The sequence below is a fragment of the Hyla sarda genome, chromosome 4, assembly GCF_029499605.1.
Source record: "Hyla sarda isolate aHylSar1 chromosome 4, aHylSar1.hap1, whole genome shotgun sequence".
NCBI lineage: Eukaryota > Metazoa > Chordata > Amphibia > Anura > Hylidae > Hyla > Hyla sarda.
In genome coordinates this window covers 41,049,340-41,070,074 of record NC_079192.1, presented here as the reverse complement: position 1 = coordinate 41,070,074, position 20,735 = coordinate 41,049,340, and the positions used below count along the sequence as shown (strand labels likewise).

Here is a 20,735-nt window from a genome sequence, read left to right as displayed (position 1 = left end):
AATACTGCTCCTATATACAAGAATATAACTACTATAATACTGCTCCTATATACAAGAATATAACTACTATAATACTGCTCCTATATACAAGAATATAACTACTATAATATTGCTCGTATATACAAGAATATAACTACTATAATACTGCTCCCTATATAGAAGCATATAACTACTGTAAATACTATAATACTGCTCCTATTTACAAGAATATAACTACTATAATATTGCTCCTATATACAAGAATATAACTACTTTCTTCTTCGACTTCCGGCAGCACAGAAGGAATAGGCCTGGCCTCTTTTATTCTTCCTAGGACCGCCCACCTAAAAAAAACTCCACAATAGTCAGCCAATGACATGACAGCATACCTTATAACTAGTCACATCTCATACATTCAAACTGTGTTTTTTTCTGTCCTCTTTTCTTCATAACCGAGGTGTTAATTCACCTTTGCCCACCATTAATCATATTTTCTTTTTTATTTTAGATGTTATTCCCTTGATGTTTTGTATTACACCAGTGTCACCAGTGCAGATCTGAGGGCCAATGTGGGTAACCCTGGCCTACCTGGTGTCTTGCAGTCCCTTTTGACCCATGCGGGAAACCCGGGTTATATGAGGAGGTCTTTTTAGATTTCTGCAAGTTTCTCCCTTCTTAATCACTGGTATGGTGAAAAAGGAGGTGTTCTGCCTTGGGGTGACGGTTCCCCCGTTTTCGGCAGCTATACAGTCCATTCCCGCGGATACCAGGCGTCTCACGTGCGATCCCGGCATTTGCATGGACGTCTATGGGACTTCCGGTTTGGGCGCCATCTTGTGAATGGCATTACGCGCATCAGGCGCAGTCAGCAGAGACCGGAAGCGGATGTGGAGCAACCGGATGTGACGTGTCTCTGGTTTACGAGCGGGTAAGCGCATTTAAACGGAGCAGAGACGGCGGTGCCTTGCCTTTCTGTGCAGGCAGCCGGATTTCTCTGCTCCAAAGGTATGACCTGCTCCTCAGTAGCCAGGGCTGAGCGCTCTAATCTCATGTGCGGACTGTTGCTCATATTATGTACGATTACATTTTTTTAGATGTCAAGCCCCGCCTCCTCTAAGAAGAAGAAGATGAAGACAAAACACAGGGAGTGTGTCTCTTGCCAGCAGCCCCTCCCGGATGAATTATCTGGAGATTTATGTGAAATATGCAAAGCTCATTTGACTCCATCTTCGAGTAAACGGAAGTCTTTATGCATCAGTTGTCTTCATCCGTTACCATCAGGCTCAGTTTCTACAGTTTGTAAAAGATGTACTGAACCACAAGAAACCTCTGCCTTCCTTGAGGATGCAAGAAGCTTTTTTTCTTGGTTCAAGTCTGAGTTTAGTTCTAGCTCAGGAGTCAGTCTGAAAAATAAGAAAGAAGAACGTAAAGCAGAACCCTCTGCTTCTTCCTCATCAGAGAACGCTTCAGCTCAGTCTGACTCCTCAGATTCTGAAGATATTATTACAGAAGATTTTTTTCTTTTCAAGAAGGAGAATGCGGGAAAATTAATTAGAGCAGTAAAACATATTATGGAATCTTCAAAGCAAAAGTTCAGGGAAGATAAGGAGAGTCTCTTCTATTTCCCCAAAAAACCTTCTGAGGTTTTGACAGGCCATCCAGTCTTAAAAACTATAGTGGAGAAAGAATTTAAAAAACCAGACAGTAGGCTGGAATTAGGTTCTAGATTTAGAGCAGTATATAAGTTGGATCCATCTGAGTCTGAATCCTGGGAGAACCCTGCTAAAGTGGATCGACCTGTAGCCAGGTTATCTAGAAGAACACTGCTACCCTCTGAGGATTCTTCTATACTTAAGGATCCTATGGATAAGAAGACAGATATTCTGATAAAACGTGCCTACTGTAATACAGCTGCTTTAATGAAAGCATCCCTTGCTTCTGTACCTGTAACCCGGGCTATTCGAGTCTGGCTGAGCCAACTTGGAAGAAATATTCAGGAGGGAATTTCTAGAATTGATCTCTTGGAGGAAATTGATACATTAAAGACTGCGGCGGATTTCGCATGTGATCTCCCCCTAGACGTGACAAGAATATGTGCGAAGAACCTTGCAGTATTAAATTCAGCCAGAAGGGCTATCTACCTTAAGCCATGGCCAGGCGATGCCTCATCTAAGGTTAACTTCTGTGCACTACCGTTTGAAGCTGGTTTTCTAGTAGGATCACAACTGGAGAGTATCCTGGAAGCGGAGAAAGGAGAGAAGGCTCTGGCGTTTCCCTTCGCCAGACAGAGGAAGCAGTTCCAGCCCTTTAGATTTCGCAAGACTGGTTTTAAAAGAAGACCGTATCAAGAAAGAAGATACAATAAGAGATTCCAAGAAAATAGGAGAAGACAGCCGGATCAAAAGCAACCAAAAACAGAATTCTGACTACCTCAGGTCAGGTTCAGTAGGAGCAAGGCTGCTGAATTTCTTTCCAGCCTGGCTGGAGATGACTACAGACAAGTGGGTGCTAAAAATTATTGCAGAAGGTTACAGTCTAAATTTCGTGTCAATACCCCCCGAAAGGTTCATCGTCAGCAGAGCGAATTCTATTGTTCAACTTCTTCTCAGAGATTTTCTAAACAAGAGAGCCCTGGAACCTGTTCCACCAGAACAGCAAGGTTACGGAGTCTACTCACACGTCTTCCCCGTTCCAAAATCAAACGGCAAATGGAGATTAATCATAGATCTGCGATACCTAAATCACTATTTAGCAAAGGAAAAATTTCGCATGGAAAATGTAAGGTCCGCTACTCATCTAATTCAGCCTCACGACTGGATGGTTTCATTGGACTTAATGGACGCTTATTTGCATGTCCCCATAGAAGAAAAATCCAGAAGATTTCTGAGAGTTGCTGTGTTCCTAGACCAAAAAATTCACCACTTCCAGTTTCGGGCCTTGCCCTTTGGCCTGACTTCGGCCCCAAGGGTATTTACAAAGATCGCAGTTACAGTCGTAGCTACCCTAAGACTACAAGGAATACAAATAATACCATATTTAGACGATTGGTTGCTTGTTGCAACCACCCAGGAACTCCTCCTACAACACTTACAGACAACTCTGAATCTCCTGAACAGGCTTGGGTTTATTCTCAATCCCCAGAAATCAGAACTTTCACCAACAAAAACAAAACGTTTCTTAGGCATGATAATCAATTCAGTATGTCAGAAAGTCTTTCTTCCGGCGGAGAAACAGGACAAAATCATCCTTCAAGTGAAGACCCTGATAAAGTCTCCCTCTACATCCATCAGGAGAGCGATGCAGACACTGGGTTTAATGACTGCAGCAATAGACGCAGTGCCTTATGCCAGGGCACACATGAGGGATTTACAGAGGGAAATCCTTACAGTTTGGGACAGAGTTCCCATTTCTCTGGACTCGACCATCTCATTGTCAGGGCACACCCGACTGAAGTTACGTTGGTGGCTGCAGAAGAACAACTTGAATATGGGGAAAAGTTTCAAACCTCAGAACCCTGTGGTGATAACTACAGATGCCTCCAGCCAGGGTTGGGGGGCCCACCTCGGAACCCAATGGGTTCAAGGAGTTTGGTCAAGAGAAGAGTCTCATTTATCATCCAACCTAAGAGAACTGAAAGCGATCCGGTTAGCCATAATGCATTTCTCTCCACAGATTTCAGACGCGTCAGTTCTGATCCAGTCAGACAATCTGGTCTCGGTGTATTACATCCAAAAAGAAGGGGGGACAAGATCTACAGCTCTACAAAAAGAATGCAGCAGGATAATGTCCTGGGCAGAACATCATCGCATCTCTCTGATGGCGACGCACATAAAAGGGTCTCTAAATTATCAAGCCGACTGGTTAAGCCGACGGAAGTTAGATCCCAACGAATGGGAACTGAATCCCAAGTATTTTGCTCAGATAACCCGCAAATGGGGGTTACCCGTATGGGACTTGATGGCCACGAGACGCAACAAGAAGGTACTGAAGTTTTGCTCAAGATATTGCACAGACCTTCCGGATCATCTGGATGCCTTCACCATGAGCTGGAAAGACCTCTTTGTTTATCTCTTCCCTCCAATTCCATTAATCAACAAGATTCTGAACAAGATCATCATAGACGAGCCGGCAGCTCTACTAATCGCACCCTTTTGGCCCCGGAGGGCCTGGTTTCCTCTATTATTTCGTCTCTCGAGGGGAGAATATTGGAAGCTACCGCTAGAAAAGGATCTCCTCCTGCAGAACGGATTATATCACCAACATCTCGACAGATTACATCTGACTCTCTGGATTTTGAGAGGGAAAGATTCAGACAGAGAGGATTATCAGATGAAGTAATAGAGACCTTACTAGCAGCTAGAAGACCTTCTACTAACTTATTGTATGCGAAGCTCTGGAAAAAGTTTAGCTCCTGGAGAGAAGAGAAGGGGCTGACAGAGATCTCTGTATCTGTTATTTTACAGTTTCTACAAGAAGGATTTCTAAAGGGCTTGAAGCCTAATACTCTTCGTGTTCATGTCACAGCCATCAACGCTTATACTGATGGAGAATTTATGGGACAACCCCTTATTGCTAGGTTTTTCAAAGCTTTGAAGAATCTAAGACCTACAGTAAAACCTCCGGTTTCTGCATGGGACCTATCTCTAGTGCTGTCCAGACTTTCCCTGCCTCCTTTTGAACCAATAGAGGAAGCGGAAATAAAGTGGCTATCCTACAAGGTTCTTTTTTTGGTCGCCATCACGTCAGCTAAAAGACTAGGTGAATTGCAGGCCTTGTCGGCATATCCCCCTTACACTAAGTTCACTCCGGGGGGAGTTCTTCTCCGTACAATTCCATCTTTTATCCCAAAAGTAGCTTCAATGGAGAACATCAATAGAGAGATCTTCCTTCCTACCTTTCTACCATCCGAATCTTCCTCGTTGGATGTCAGATCTGCTCTGCTAGTGTATCTACAAAGAGTGAAATCTTTCAGAATTGATGAAAATCTATTTATTCTATTTTCTGGAATGAGGAAGGGAAAGAAAGCGGCTAAAGACACCTTGGCGAGATGGCTGAAGTCAGTAATACTAGAGTGTTATAGGTTGGAAAACAAAGAACCCCCTTTTCAAATCAGAGCTCATTCCACCAGAGCCACTGCTACTTCTTGGGCGGAGAGAGCACAAGTACCGTTGACAGATATATGCAATGCAGCCTCGTGGTCAACCTCCTCCACCTTTGTCAACCATTACAGGCTTAATCTTCAAGCAGAGAATCCAGCCTTTAGCACTGGGGTACTATCTGCAGTTTTTCAGCAATAAACCCTACCCCTGTTCTCTAAGCTAGCGAGAATTCCTTCTGTGCTGCCGGAAGTCGAAGAAGAAAGTTGAAATTGTATACTTACCGTAATTTCTCTTTCTTCGAGACAGAAGGCAGCACATATAACCCACCCAATAAAATCAATTAAGCATCAGAGAAAAGAGTCTAGTTATTTACACAGTTTGAATGTATGAGATGTGACTAGTTATAAGGTATGCTGTCATGTCATTGGCTGACTATTGTGGAGTTTTTTTTAGGTGGGCGGTCCTAGGAAGAATAAAAGAGGCCAGGCCTATTCCTTCTGTGCTGCCTTCTGTCTCGAAGAAAGAGAAATTACGGTAAGTATACAATTTCAACTATAATACTGCCTCCTATATACAAGAATATAACTACTATAATACTGCCTCCTATATACAAGAATATAACTATTATAATACTGCTCCTATGTACAAGAATATAACTACTATAATACTGCTCCTATATACAAGAATATAACTACTATAATACTGCTCCTATGTACAAGAATATAACTACTATAATATTGCTCCTATATACAAGAATATAACTACTATAATACTGTCTCCTATATACAAGAATATAACTACTATAATACTGCATCTATGTACAAGAATATAACTACTATAATACTGCTCCTATATACAAGAATATAACTACTATAATACTGCTTCCTATATACAAGAATATAACTACTATAATACTGCTCCTATGTACAAGCATATAACTATTTGGCCAGTTGCCCAGATGCTTTTTGTTATCAGCGTGTACAAAACTTCTTTGTCTATAGACACTTTAGCAGTTGTAGATGAGGCAGTGGTGTGGCAGGGAGGTGAGCTGACATCTGGTGCCTACTCTCTCCTCAGGTCCTTTTTAAGCAAGGCCATGAGAGCTGTGTAAGACAAAGTGTTGTTATAGGGCAAATTTTGTTTCGTTGTGACGCTGTCCATGGAGGAACAACAATCTGTACTATGTTGCTGTAGTATTATTTTGTGTAAATTATATATCTTTATTACTTAAAAATAAACATTAACATTCCGCCCTTGGGTGTGCTTGAACCACCTACCTTCTAGTTAATAGCCACACATTAACTGATTGCACCACAGAGACCAGCTGAGAGCAAACTTACATTTTGACACACCCGTCCAACTTTAAACACCATTTTAAGATTCGAATAAAGTTAATGGGGTACTCCGGGAAACAAATGTTTTCAAATCAACTTGTGCCAGAGAGTTATACAGATTTGTAAATTACTTCTATGTAAAAATCTTCATCCTTCCAGTACTTATCAGCTGCTGCATTCTCCAGAGCAAGTTGTGTTTTTCTTTCCAGTCTGAGCACAGTGCTCTCTGCTGCCACTTCTGTCCATGTCAGGAAGTGTCTAGAGTAGAAGCAAATACCCATATAGCAGACCTTACCTGCTCTGGACAGTTCCTGACACGGACAGAGGTGTCAGCAGAGAGCATTGTGGTCAGACTGGAAAGAACTACACAACTTCCTTTGGCGCATACAGCAGCTGATAAGTACTGGAAGGATTAAGATTTTTACATAGAAATAATTTATAAATCTGTATATCTTTCTGTACCAGTTTATTTGGGAAAAAAAATTCCATCAGAGTACCCCCTTTAAAGGGAATTTGTACTTTTTTTTTTACACCTGTCTGTGCTTGATTGACAGTCAGCTGGAAGCCGAGCACAATAGTGCACAGGTGTGATATTTGTAAACAGAACTCGGCTTCAAGCAGGAACAGTGTTGGAAGGGGGAGCACGGAGGTGTTTCAGCCCCCAGCACTTTAGGGTCTTGGGAACGCCTTTTTGACTCTTTGCAAACTCTCAGGACTCCCTTCTTGTGAAGTGTCTGTGCAGAGCTTTCTCTGGTCATAAAATAATATAAGGCTAGGATTCCACAAAAACGCCAGTGCATTTTCCTGCGTCTGACATTTTTCTGCCATTTTTGGCATTTGAGTGGAAACTGCATTTGTGGCCCCTTTGGCGGGTTTTTTGTTTTTCAAAATTTGTTGGGTACCAAAAAAAAAAAAAAAAAAAAAAAAAAAAAGGATGCAGTAGGGATGTGATAAAATGTATTTAACAAAATGTTTTATTTTTTATAACTAAATTTTTATTAATTTTTAATAAAGGTAGTTCTACTACTCCCAGCATGGATCAGACTGTTCCATGATGGGAGTAATAGTACCTGTACTAATAGACATATCGCCCTGGGTATCACTCCTGACACCTGATGCGATCATCCTATCTATTGCAGAGATGCTACAGCGCTCGCATCTCTGCTCTGTACTCCGGCCAGTGATGGGAATAGAACATCACTCATTCATATTTTCCACCCAGAGTGGGGATTGGCAGGATGGTTGCAGCCAATCACAGCTCTGAGGGAAATATGAATGAGTAATGTTCCATTCACATCACTGGCCGGTGTATAGTGCAGAGATGCAAGCGCAGGAGAAAGCCGCCCCGCATCTCTGCAATAGATAGGACAATTGCATCAGGTGTCAGGAGTGATACCCACTGTGATCTGTCCTTAACTGCAGGTACTACTGCTCCCAACATGGAGCACACTCTGTTCCATGCTGGGAGCTGTAGTACCTGCATTATTCGACAGATCGCAGCGAGTGTAACTTCCGACACCTGTTGCAATCTATTAATGCAGGTACTACAGCTCCCAGCATTAAGCAGAGTGTGCTCCATGTTGGGAGCAGTAGTACCTGCAGTTAAAGGGGTTATTTAGGAAAATACTTTTTTTTATATATCAACTGGCTCCAGAAAGTTACACAGATTTGTAAATTACTTCTATTAAAAAAAATCTTAATCCTTTCAGTACTTTCAAAGGATAGGGGATAAGATGTCTGATCGTGGGGGTCCCGCCTCTGGGGACCCCCGCAATCTATTGTAATCACTGTAGGAAGCACTGGAGGTTCTCAGTGTTATGCCTCCCGACCACGGGGACGGAGTATCATGACATCATGGCTCCGCTTCCTTGTGATGTCACTCCCCGCCCCCTCAATGCAATTCTATGGGAGGGGGCGTGACGGCAGACTCCCATAGACTCCCATAGACTTGCATTGATGGGGCGGGGAGTGCATTGAAGGTGTTGGCTGCAAGGTAGATTGCGGGCATCCCCAGCGGCGGGACCCTAGCGATCAGACATCTTATCCCCGATAGGGGATATGATGTCTAGGGGCGGAGTACCCCTTTAACCCCTTAAGGACGCAGGACGTAAATGTACGTCCTGGTGAGGTGGTACTTAACGCACCAGGACGTACATTTACGTCCTGTGCATAACCGCGGGCATCGGAGCGATGCCCGTGTCATGCGCGGCTGATCCCGGCTGCTGATCACAGCCAGGGACCCGCCGGCAATGGCCGACGCCCGCAATCTCGCGGGCGTCCGCCATTAACCCCTCAGGTGCCGGGATCAATACAGATCCCGGCATCTGCGGCAGTGCGCGATTTGAATGAATGATCGGATCGCCCGCAGCGCTGCTGCGGGGATCCAATCATTCATAACGCCGCACGGAGGTCCCCTCTCCTTCCTCCGTGCGGCTCCCGGCGTCTCCTGCTCTGGTCTGTGATCGAGCAGACCAGAGCAGGAGATGACCGATAATACTGATCTGTTCTATGTCCTATACATAGAACAGATCAGTATTAGCAATCATGGTATTGCTATGAATAGTCCCCTATGGGGACTATTCAAGTGTAAAAAAAAATGTAAAAAAATGTAAAAGTAAAAAAAAAAGTGAAAAATCCCCTCCCCCAATAAAAAAGTAAAACATCCGTTTTTTCCTATTTTACCCCCAAAAAGCGTAAAAAATTTTTTTTATAGACATATTTGGTATCGACGCGTGCATAAATGTCTGAACTATTAAAATAAAATGTTAATGATCACGTACGGTGAACGGCGTGAACGAAAAAAAAAAATCCAAAATTCCAACTTTATTAATACATTTTATTAAAATAAAAATTATAAAAAATGTATTAAAAGTTTTTTATATGCAAATGTGGTATCAAAAAAAAGTACAGATCATGCCCCCATACCGCCGCTTATACGGAAAAATAAAAAAGTTAGAGGTCATCAAAATAAAGGGGTTATAAACGTACTAATTTGGTTAAAAAGTTTGTGATTTTTTTTTAAGCGCAACAATAATATAAAAGTATATAATAATGGGTATCATTTTAATCGTATTGACCCTCAGAATAAATAACACACGTCATTTTTACCATAAATTGTACGGCGTGAAAACGAAACCTTCCAAAATTAGCAAAATTGCGTTTTTCGTTTTAATTTCCCCACAAAAATAGTGTTTTTTGGTTGCGCCATACATTTTATGATATAATGAGTGATGTCATTACAAAGGACAACTGGTCGCGCAAAAAACAAGCCCCCATACTAGTCTGTGGATGAAAATATAAAAGAGTTATGATTTTTAGAAGGCGAGGAGGAAAAAATGAAAACGTAAAAATTAAATTGTCTGAGTCCTTAAGGCCAAAATGGGCTGAGTCCTTAAGGGGTTAAACGCAGGGCCGGGCAGGGGATATTAACCAGCCATGGAAATATGTACATACCAGCCCCACAGCATTGCGTCATTGTGGCAGCTAAATTCCACTAAACTACTGGATCCCTGACGGACCACATTCAAGTGAATGGGGTCAGTCGGGACCAGGCAGTTTCAGTGTCAGAAAAAAAAAATGCCACACGGATGGATAATAATAATAATAATAGGGTGCAGTGAGTCTATGAGGGACTGGGTACAAAGGGGGAGAGTTACCAAAACCCATGCAGAGGAAAAGTTGACCTGTTGCCCATAGCAACCAATCAGATTGCTTCTTTTATTCCTCAGAGGCCTTTATAAAAGTTAAATAGGCAATCTGATTGGTTGCTATGGGAAAACGGTCGATTTTTCTTCTTCATAGGTTCTGATAAATCTCACTAAAAGTCTCAATAAAGATCCAAAAGCAAGTCCTCAACAGTAGAGCCCGATTGGGATACTGCAGGCCCCAATGAAAAATGTGTGGGCGGGAATAAGGTTGCTTTGGGCTGGCGTGGGCAGACAGTTTAAAGGGGCACTCCACTGGAAAACATTATTTTTTATTATTATTTTTTTTAATCAACTGATGACAGAAAGTTAAAAAGATTTGTAAATGACTTCTATTAAAAAAAATCTTAATCCTTCTAGTACTTCTAAGCTTCTGTTTGTTCCACAGGAAGTTCTTTTCTTTCTGAATTTCCTTTCTGTCTGACCACAGTGCTCTCTGCTGACACCTCTGTCCATGTCAGGAACTGTCCAGAGCAGGAGAGGTTTGCTATGGGGATTTGCTCCTACTCTGGACAGTTCCTAAAATGGACAGAGGTGTCAGCAGAGAGCACTGTGGTCGGACAGAAAGGAAATTAAAAAAGAAAAGTATTTCCTGGGGCGCATACAGCAGCTGAGAAGTACTAGAAGGATTAAGATTTTTAATAGAAATCATTTACAAATCTGTTTAACTTTCTGGCACCAGATGATTTAAAAAAAAAAAAAAAGGTTTTCCAGCGGAGTTCCCCTTTAACTGTAGTTAAACACATAAAAGTATTAACCCCTTAACGACCACAGACGTTTATTTACGTCGGTGGCCAGCTCCCTTTATGTGAAGCACGCTCGGGAGCTGAACGCGCTTCATACCTGGTTGGGCTCATACAATCGGGCTGATGTCTGGTATTAACCCTTTAGATGCCGCGATCAAAGTTGATTTCGGCATCTAAAACGGGAAAAAACTGTTGCCGGTTAGCTCAGCAGGCTGTTTGGGACCGCCACGGTGAAATCGCGGCGTCATGAACAGCTGAGAAGACAGCGGGAGGCTTCTTATCTTTCTCCTCGCTGTCCAATCGGTGTTCTATTGCTCAAAGCCTGCCATGGCATAGCATTGATTAGTATATGCAATGAAAGAATTGCATGTAAGAGTCGCCTAAGGGGACTAAAACAAGGTATAAAAAATTTAAAAAAAGTTCATAAATGTGATTTAACCCCTTTAGTAATAAAAGTTTGAATGACCCCCCTTTTCCCATTTAAAAAAATATATATATGTAAACAAAATTAAAAATATATATATGTAAATGTCCGAACTATGAAAATATAATGTTAATTAAACCGCATGGTCAATGGCGTACACGTTAAAAGAATTCCAAAGTCCTAAATTGCATATTTTTGGTCTGATCAAAATAAAAATCCTGATACAAATACAAAATTTCCCCTCCACAACCCCCAGACCCCCGCGCCCACATAACAGGTCTCCCCTCTCCAGCCCCCCCTATACAAACACAGCAGGACTCCACATCCCAGCACACCCATACACACGCACAGCAGGACTCCATTTCCAGGCCCCCCTCACACACAGACACAGCAGGACTTAATTTCCAAGTCCCCCACCACAGATAGGGACTTACCTTCCCAGCCGTCTCCCCCCACACACATAGCAGGACTCCATACCCCCCTCCCCACACATAGCAGGACTCCATTCCCCCCTCCCCACACATAGCAGGACTCCCAGCACCCCCCTCCCCTTCTCCCCACACACAGCAGGACTCCCAGCCTCCTCCTTCACACAGTAAAAACATCAGGTTTCCCTCTCACCCAGTGCAGCACATCTTCCTCTGAGCAGCTCCTCTTCCTGTGTGCTGTCTCTTCCTGTGTGCTGTCTCTTCCTGTGTGCTGTCAGTGGGAGGAGCAAGAAGAGCAGTGAGAAGGCAGACAGTAGGGGCAGCAGTGAGTGTCCTGTCTTTACAGTATGTAGTACAGACTCTGTATTCTCAACTCACTGCGTCAGCTGTTGGTCTCAGGACCTGTGTGTGATGCTGCAGTGCACAGAGGTCCTGAGACTCCTGACAGGTTGATACAATGACTGATGCTGTATGTGTCAGGACTCCTCCAGCCACTGCCGCCACACAGGGCATCCGGCCTACCATGAATTTTCCCGGTAGGCCAGTCCGGCCCTGATTAAATGAAGGATATAGACTGCCAATGTAACATTATTGTCATGTGACTAGTGGTGTTGTGCCCCAAAATCTAATACCACATGATGAGCAGATCATAATTTTTTAACCCCTTTAAGGACTCGGCAAATAACATTTTTACGTTTTGTTTTTTTCCTTCTAAAAATCATAACTCTTTTATATTTACATCCACAGACGAGTATGAGGGCTTGTTGTTTGCACGACCAGTTGTCCTTCGTAATGACATCACTCATTTTAACATAAAATGTATGGCGCAACTCAAAAATTACTGTTTCGGTAGGAAATTGAAAAGAAAAATGCAATTTAGCTCATTTTGGAAGGTTTCGTTTTCACGCTGTACAATTTGCGGTAAAAATGACGTGTGTTCTTTATTCTTTGGGTCAATACGATTAAAATGATACCCATGATTACATTTCTGTTACTGTACCGCTTTAAAAAAAATCGCAAACTTTTCAGTTTTCCATATAAGCGGCGGTATGAGGGCTCATTTTTTGCGCCGTGATCTGTACTTTTTAATGATACCACATTTGCACATATAAAACTTTTAATACATTTTTTATCAATTTTTTTGGAATAAAATGTTACAAAAAAGCAGCAATTTGGGACTTTTTTTTTATTATTTTTTTTTTACGTTCACCGTACGGGATCATTAACATATTTTAAAAAAAAAAGATTTATAAACATATTAATATTTTAATAGTTCGGATATTTACGCAAATTTCCAAATATGTTTATAAATCTTTATGTTTTATTTTTTTTGTAACCTTTTTGGGGGTAAAATGGGAAAAAGGGACAATTAAAATTTTTATTGGGGGAGGGGATCTTTCAAATTTTTTTTACTTTTTTTAATACTTTTATTTTTACACTTTAATAGTCCCCATAGGGGACTATTTATAGCAATCACTTGATTGCTAATACTGTTCAGTGCTATGTATAGGGCGAAGCACTAATCACTGTTATCAGTGATCATCTGCTCTAGTCTGCTCGATCTCAAACCAAACTAGAAGACCCCTGGAGATGGCCGGAGGCAGTTGAGGGGACCTGCTGGAGGATCAGATCCCTGCAGCAGCGCTGCAGACGATCTGATTATCCATTTTAGTGACCGTACTGTCGCAGATGCCGTGATCTGTATTGATCATGGCATCTGAGGGGTTAATGGCACACATCAGCACAATCGCTGATGTGCGCCGTTACCGTCAGGTCCCTGGCTGCTGATAGCAGCCGGGACCTGCCGCGCATAACCCGAGCATCGGTCCGATGCTTGCGGTCATTTACAGGACGTAAATGTACGTCCTGGTGCGTTAAGTACCACCGCACCAGGACGTACATTTATGTCCTGCATCGTTAAGGGGTTAAAACCTTTCTAATTAAAAGCTTAACGGCACCAGGTAGCGCCCCTCTGTTGTTTATGTCGCCACATATTTACAAAAGGAAGCAACCATACTTTTCTGATCCTGGATGATTGAACCTCTGCATTATATGTAATATATTATGTCTGTGAGGTGATTGAAAATACAGGTTTGGAATATAACAATTGTAACTCAGAATCAGCGAGTCCACCAGCGGAATAGTGAGTGCAGCTCTGGAGTATAATACAGGATATAACTCAGGATCAGTACAGGATAAGTAATACAATGTATGTACACAGTGACCTCACTCCTCCTGGAGCAAAGCCAAATGCCCATGGAGGTGTGGAGGAGGATTGGGCAATGCCCAGGGCCCAGGAGCCTGGAACCACCTATGGATCCCGTGTTGCAGAGATACTTCAGGGATATAAAGAAGCAAGGAGCAGCTTGTATAGGCTCCAGGAGGAGGTACAGGAGGCAAAAGCTTTAATGGAAACTGCGTCAAAACGCCAGAAGGCTGAGCTGTCAGCAAGGATTAAACAGCTTAAAACCAGCATCAGCAATCTAAAGAAAAGGAAAACTTTTATTTTGGAGAACAGCGGGCCATTTAAAGAAAAGCTTCAGAATGAAGATCGCTTTGCAGAAAAGGAGAGGGAGAAGCAAAGAAAGCTGAGGGGGCTTCAGCCACGGGTGGAGGAGGAAGGAGACGTTGCGGAGGCCGATAATGTTGAGCCAAATCCACCCGGGGGTCTGCAACATCTCACCCCATACAGTGGGCTCCCTGCAGGGCAAGTGGCAATATCATCTGGCTGCGGCCCTGGCGGTTCGGGGGATGAGAGTAGCACCAGTCACCAGGGAGGGGCGCTGATGGCCCAGATCCAGCTCCTGGAGTCCCCAGGTCGCCTCCAGGACTTCACATTTGGACATGAGTTACCAGAGGAGGCACCTGGGGGAAGGAAAAAGAAAAAGTCAAAGAAGACCAAGCTCCAGGAGCAGGTAACATTTGTATATACCCCCCTCCCTGAACCCCCCGGACTGGCCGCAGGGTCAGCTCACTGTGTGAACCCCATTTCTCAGCCCAGCCTGAGTTCTGCTGTGGACTCAGTGCAGGAGAGTGGGGAGAGTATGGAGTCTAGTGTGGCGGTGAGCTCCATAGCTGTTTGCAGTAACAGTGGTGGAGCGGACAGTGTATCGGCTGTGAGGTCGGACAGTGATATTTGCCCAGCGATGGGCAGTAAAGGCTCTGGCACATTGGGTTGCTCCCTAACGGGAGGGCGGGGGCGATTTTGTGCCAGAGTCGGCTGCGGGAGCTCCGGTGGCTCTGAGCGTTGGCACTGCTGTTCCTTTGGAGCAGCGGTGTCGTCGTGGAGGAGCTGCCGGGGCTAAGATGTCTTCGCCTCCCAGAAAGACTGGACTTAAACCCCTATTTTGTATTGGCGCCGCTGATCCAGATCAGCGGCGCCCAGGAGCAGGAAACTCCAGTACTGATGAGGCGGAGGGTACCAATAAAAACAGGGCTGGGGCCGCTAATAAGCAGGCTAGGCAGGCTTCCCGGTCCTTGTATAAGGGACCGGTGACCTGTCCTGTGGTGGTAGCTCCAGCTCTGGTACCCAGTGATGCTGATGGTACAAAATCTGCACCAGAACGCACCGGTCCAGCCAGTATGAGTGAGAAAGTTAATGTAATAGTGAATGAAGGAGTGAATGTATCTGTTAATAATCTGTCTGGGGCTTTGAATGGTGGTTTAGGCTGTAGCACGGGTGGAGGTATGGGGTGCACATTAGCTAAAACATGTGACAATGGTTTGGGTATGGATTATGTGGAGGAGGGTGGTGAAGGGGCGCAGATTAGTGGTAGGGATGTAGGGCCTGGTCCAGTTGCACCCCCAGCGGTGGCAGCACCGGTACGCAGCTACGCAAATATCACCGCTGGGGGAAGGGGGGCACCTTCCTCGTCCTCTGGCTCTGGGGAGAGCAGTTTGCAGCAGCGTCTCCTGGGGGCCTTAAGGAGAGGGGAGAGATCGATCAATGTAGAGGGTAGGGAGGTTGATCTATCCTTCTGGATAGAGAGACATGGTCTTTCAGCCTTCCGAGAGGAAAGAGGGGGGGATAATGTGTGGTCCCTCCCTACAGCCGGGCCAGGTGGTCTCCGTAGGAATGTGGTCCGGCTGAGGTGGAGAGGCAGTGATACATGTCCTCCAAGATCTAAAGTTGTTGAGCTTCTGCTGAAGTTGGGCTTTAAGGCAGCTGACATCTACGCCTTAATACATCCTTATGGTACCCCTGAGTTTGATATCAGCTTTGTTCGGCCGGAGGGGCTTGAGCTCTTCTGGTCGAATTATGAGTTGGTAAAGAACGAACCCGGCTGGCGAGACTTTGCCATTCAGGCGGTGTCTCGCCAAAATAATGTCAAGAAAGTGACCGTTTAACCCGTAACGAATCACTCTCTTGTATTGACATCATGACGTGGCTAGGTCGGTATGGAGAGGTGGTGGAGGTCCCAAAAAAGAACAGGGATGAATATGGCATCTGGTCAGGGGCCTGGACGTTTATGGTGAAACTGAGGCGTTCAGGAAACACAGTTACCCATATACCATCTGCGACCTTCCTCGGAAGAGATCGTATCCAGATCTTCTACCAGGGTCAGCCGAAGCTCTGTCACAGATGTGGTGACCCCACACATTTTAGTGCCAATTGCACTGTGCAGAAGTGCACTCTGTGTGGGGAAATAGGTCATCTCGCTGCATCTTGTGCGGAGATTAGGTGTCACCTGTGTGGTGACTTAGGTCACCCATTCAGTCGCTGCCCTCGTTCCTTTGTCAACGCGGTTGTTGCCCCGGTGGGAGTAAGCCTTGAGGTGGATTCTGCTGGGGCGATGGCCGTCGGGGATGAAGGGGTGCAGGGGCCAGGGAAGAAAAGCAAGCAGAAGACGCCTGCCCAACTGAGGCGTCTCAAGAAGCGCCAAAGGGATAGGGAGATTCAGGACTCACAGGAGCATCAACCAACTGGGGTGACTCCTGATCCTGTCCCTGCGGCCAGTCTTACTGCTGAGGCCCTGGGGGATAGTGAACTGGATGAGGAGATTGGGAGGATCCACAAAGAGGGGGATGCTGTCTCCTCACTGTCCTCCCATGGTGAGAGCGCGGATGAGGACAGTGGGGGATGGGCAGAAACAAAGCGGGGTACTCGGAGGAATAAAAAAAGAGGAGATGTAATATCTTCTCCCACCCGCCAGATGCCAAAGGAAGGTACAACTGATCTCCCTCTGATTGGTCTCTCCAACCGGTTCCGAGCCCTCCGCGACATTTCCTCTTCGGAGGGGGAGGGGGCGGTGGGTGAGGTTCCGGATGTTGCGGGGGGGGCTCACAGGAGACGCTGAGTCCTCTCTCCCTGGGGAATCTATGTCTTCAGGGGGGGAGACTGGCCCAGAGTCAGGGGACGAGGAAAAAGTATATAATGGGAAAATGGACACATCCATCTCACTAAAAAGGGGTAAACCATCATCTGATGAGGAGGGTGGTGGGGTGGATGGGAAGGATGGTGGGAAAAAGAAAGCTGTCTAACTCAATCACCCTCGATGGCGGCACCCTCTCCGTTGACTCTGGCATCCATTAATGTTGCCAGCATTAAGTCAGATACAGCTCAATTTGCGGCCTATGATTTTTTTTCCCATATTAATGCTGATATTTTATTTTTGCAGGAGACCAGGCTAACAGATATGTCATCTATCTACAAGGCTAAAAGAGAGTGGAGGAATGGGCCCTCCTACTGGTCTCTTGGGGCCGAGCCGTATAGCGGAGTGGTGGTCCTTTTTACCGCAGCGGTAGAATGCCGACGGGTTATCGAGTTAGAAATGGGGAGGTGCCTGATCTTAGATGTCCTCATGAAGGGACAAGAACTTCGCCTTATTAACATCTACGGCCCACAGTCTAAGTGGGACCGGAAGTGTCTCTTTATGAGGATCAAGCCCTATCTTTTTACAAGTCGGCAGGTGGTCTTTGGAGGGGACTTCAATGCTGTCACGAGGCCCCAAGACAGGGGAGGTTCCAGAGACAAGCTGACTTATGATAGCGTCGCCCTTAATAGCATAGCAAGTGAGGCTCGCCTGGTGGATGTCCACATCCGGTACACCCCAGGCCACGCGGGATTCACCTATCATAGGGGTAGTTGTAGGTCTAGGATAGACAGGTTTTATTTGAAGGAGGAAGCCGTCTCTTCAGCAGTGTCTGTTGTTGAGGTGGAGTTCTCCGATCACTGTTTAATTTTGTTTTCTCTGAATGTCACAGAGACCCCCCGGATGGGCAGAGGCTATTGGAAGCTGAATTCGTCTCTCTTGGAAGAAGCGGAGATAAGACAGTCCTTTGAGGATTTTCTTCAGAGCCAGGTACCATTGCTGGGCCTTTGTAGCAGTAAGTCAGAGTGGTGGGAGATCTTCAAGAAAAGGGTTGCAACATTCTTCCGCCAGCTCTCGGGCCTCAGAAGCCTAAACAGGTACCGTTTGTACCAGGGCCTGAGGAAGAAACTTGAGAACCTTGTCTCGACTGGAGGTAGTCGTGATGATATCTCCAGAGTGAAGTCCTTGCTGATGAAGTGCCAGTATGACAGACACGCATCTTTGGTTTTTGAGAGGGATTACGGGAAGTACCGCTCGCCCGACCCTTACAGAAACTGCAAGATGTGAGTGAATAGTAAAATAGTCTCAGGACTGATTGATAGTACGGGATCCTTGAAAAGGTCCAGATCAGGGATCCTGGAGGTCGTCAGATCCTTCTACTCGCACCTCTTGGGAAGGAAGGATCTAGATCGAGATAAGGTATCAGCTTTCTTGGCTGAAACCATCCCTGAACCAGGAGTAGACCCCTCTCTTGACGTTTTGACAGAGATGATCCGGGAAGAGGAAGTCAGGATGGCGATTGATGGGCTTGCCCTCAAGAAGTCACCCGGTCCGGATGGCTTAACATCTGAGTTCTACAAGACCTTTAAGGACACTTTGGTTCCCCTCTTGACTGCGGTTTTTAATGAGTGTCTATCCTCGGGCACTCTGCCAAAGACAATGAGGAGGTCAGCGCTGATCATCTTGTCAAAGGGTAAAGACCTGTCCCCCATTGAGAATTGGCGTCCCATAGCTCTTCTCAATGCGGACAGAAAGATTCTGGCAAAAGTGCTGTTTAACCGGCTGGTGGAGTTTGCACCCCGGCTCCTTTCGGGGGCTCAGCATTGCTCTGTTCCGGGCCGCAGTACATTTAGTGCTGTGCTCAGTGTCCGGGAGGCTGTGGAGCAGGGTAGGGCTGGCCACTGGAAGGGGTACTTGCTGTCCTTGGATCAGGCAAAAGCGTTTGATCGGGTTAACCATGAGTACCTCTGGTCTGTTCTTCTGAGATATGGCCTGCCGGGGGGGTTTGTTGATTGGCTTAAGACCTTGTATGCAGGGGCAGAGAGTTTCCCGCTTGTGAATGGTTGGATTGGTCGCTCCTTTGAGGTTGGATCTGGTGTCCGTCAGGGTTGTCCTTTAAGCCCTTTGCTGTACGTGTTTGCAATTGATCCTTTCCTTAGGAGGATTGATTGTGGACCGTTGGCGGGGGTGAGAATGGACCTGGCGGTGCCGGATTCGGCTTTGAGGGCGGTAGCATATGCTGATGATGTCACTGTGTTTGTCTCCTCACAAGAGGAGGTCAGATGGGTGATGTCAGAGGTGGACCGCTACTCGGAGGCATCCGGGTCCAAGATCAACCAGGATAAGTGTGAGAGTCTCTGGCTGGGAGGGGGAGATCCTAGTTTTGATCTCCCGGACGCCCTTCCAGAGCCCCAGGAATCTGCAAAAGTTCTCGGCATTGAATTTGGCCAAGGGGATTACCCCAAACAAAACTGGGACAGCAGGCTTAAGATCGCCGCTCAGAAGGTGGATCAGTGGAAGGGTTGGTCTTTGACCCTCCGGGAAAGGGTTAACCTGATCAAAACATTCCTGCTCCCTTTGTTGATATATCTGGGCAGTGTATGTATGTTGCCAGAACCTCTCTGGACCCGGGTCTACAGTGTGTTCTTCCAAATGTTATGGGGGAATAGACTGAACCTAGTGAAGAGGGAGGTTACTTACCGTACAAGGAGACTAGGGGGGTTGTGTATGGTCAACCCCGTGGTATTCCTAGTGAATACCTTTCTTAAGACCAATATAGCAAACCTCTGGTCAGAGAGGGCTCCTCCGTGGGTATCCTCCTGTAGGGGATGGTTTCGGCCTTTCTTCCAGGAATGGGAGACAGGAGGGCAAGTGAAGGATCTTCGCACACCACACGGGCATCTCCCGGCTTATGCTACCCCGGTTCTGAAGGTTATTCGTCGGTGGGGTCTAGGGATGGGGGAGATTAGGACTCTGTCGAGGAAATTCCTTGACAAGGGGGTCCTGTCTTCCCATTTCCAGAGGCCATTGGCGCTCAAGGACTGCCCAAGTTGGGATCTGGAGGAGGGTTTAGAGCTTTTGAATTCTATCAGGATCCCCTTGAAGTTTTGGGACTTGACTTGGCGCTGCTTCCATGGGAAACTGTGTGTGAGGGACAATCTGAAGTGCAGGAGCTCTGATGACCGGGGATGTCCCCGCGAAGAGTGTGGAGGCATGCTGGAAAGCATGGAGCATTTTCTGCTTCATTGTCCCTTTAACACAGAGGTTTACACCAGGGTGGGCGCTTCCATTGGTTGGCCTCGGCTGGCCAGTCTCTCCTATGCGGAATGGGCCTATGGGGCATTCAGAAACCTTGGAGGTTGGGACCGGTGCACTTTATTCCTAGTCAGCTCAGTGATCAGGTACTACACGTGGAATGCACGGTGTTTAGTGTCGACGCAGCGTAAAATCCTCCCTGTGGATGTGGTGGTTAGGAACATTCTCGGTGACCTGGTGAAGGTGCGTTCTCTGGAGTACGAGAGGCTGGGTGCTGGCAGGGCCTCTCGTCTGTGGAGGGGCTCTGCCTTTAAAGTGCCTTAGCCCGTTGTCTCCCCCTGGTGGTGGGCTGATGCTGGCACATTAGTCTTTTTGTTTTAAGCAGTTGGTTTATGGTAATATAGGGCTTGCAGGCGCTGAACGTGAGCTTTAGGGGTTTGTTGTTTGGCTTATA

At 45.7% G+C, this 20,735-nt stretch overlaps 2 protein-coding genes across 4 annotated transcripts in view; one reads left to right on the top strand and one right to left on the bottom strand.

Moving 5' to 3' along the window:
• Positions 1-20,735, bottom strand: part of LOC130367819 (cytokine receptor common subunit beta-like) — a 198,656-nt gene that overhangs the window by 155,048 nt on the left and 22,873 nt on the right. The gene's annotated exons all lie outside the window — the stretch shown is intronic.
• Positions 423-4,463, top strand: LOC130367817 (uncharacterized). 2 transcript variants are annotated; one of them, XM_056570642.1, is made up of 2 exons: positions 423-907; positions 1,074-4,463. In XM_056570642.1, exon 2 carries the CDS (start codon positions 2,467-2,469, stop codon positions 4,315-4,317), a length of 1,851 nt encoding a protein of 616 aa, XP_056426617.1. In that variant the 5' UTR covers positions 423-907; positions 1,074-2,466; the 3' UTR covers positions 4,318-4,463. The 2 variants fall into 2 exon arrangements, with proteins under 2 accessions (XP_056426617.1, XP_056426618.1); XM_056570643.1 differs by having other exon boundaries at positions 1,074-2,470.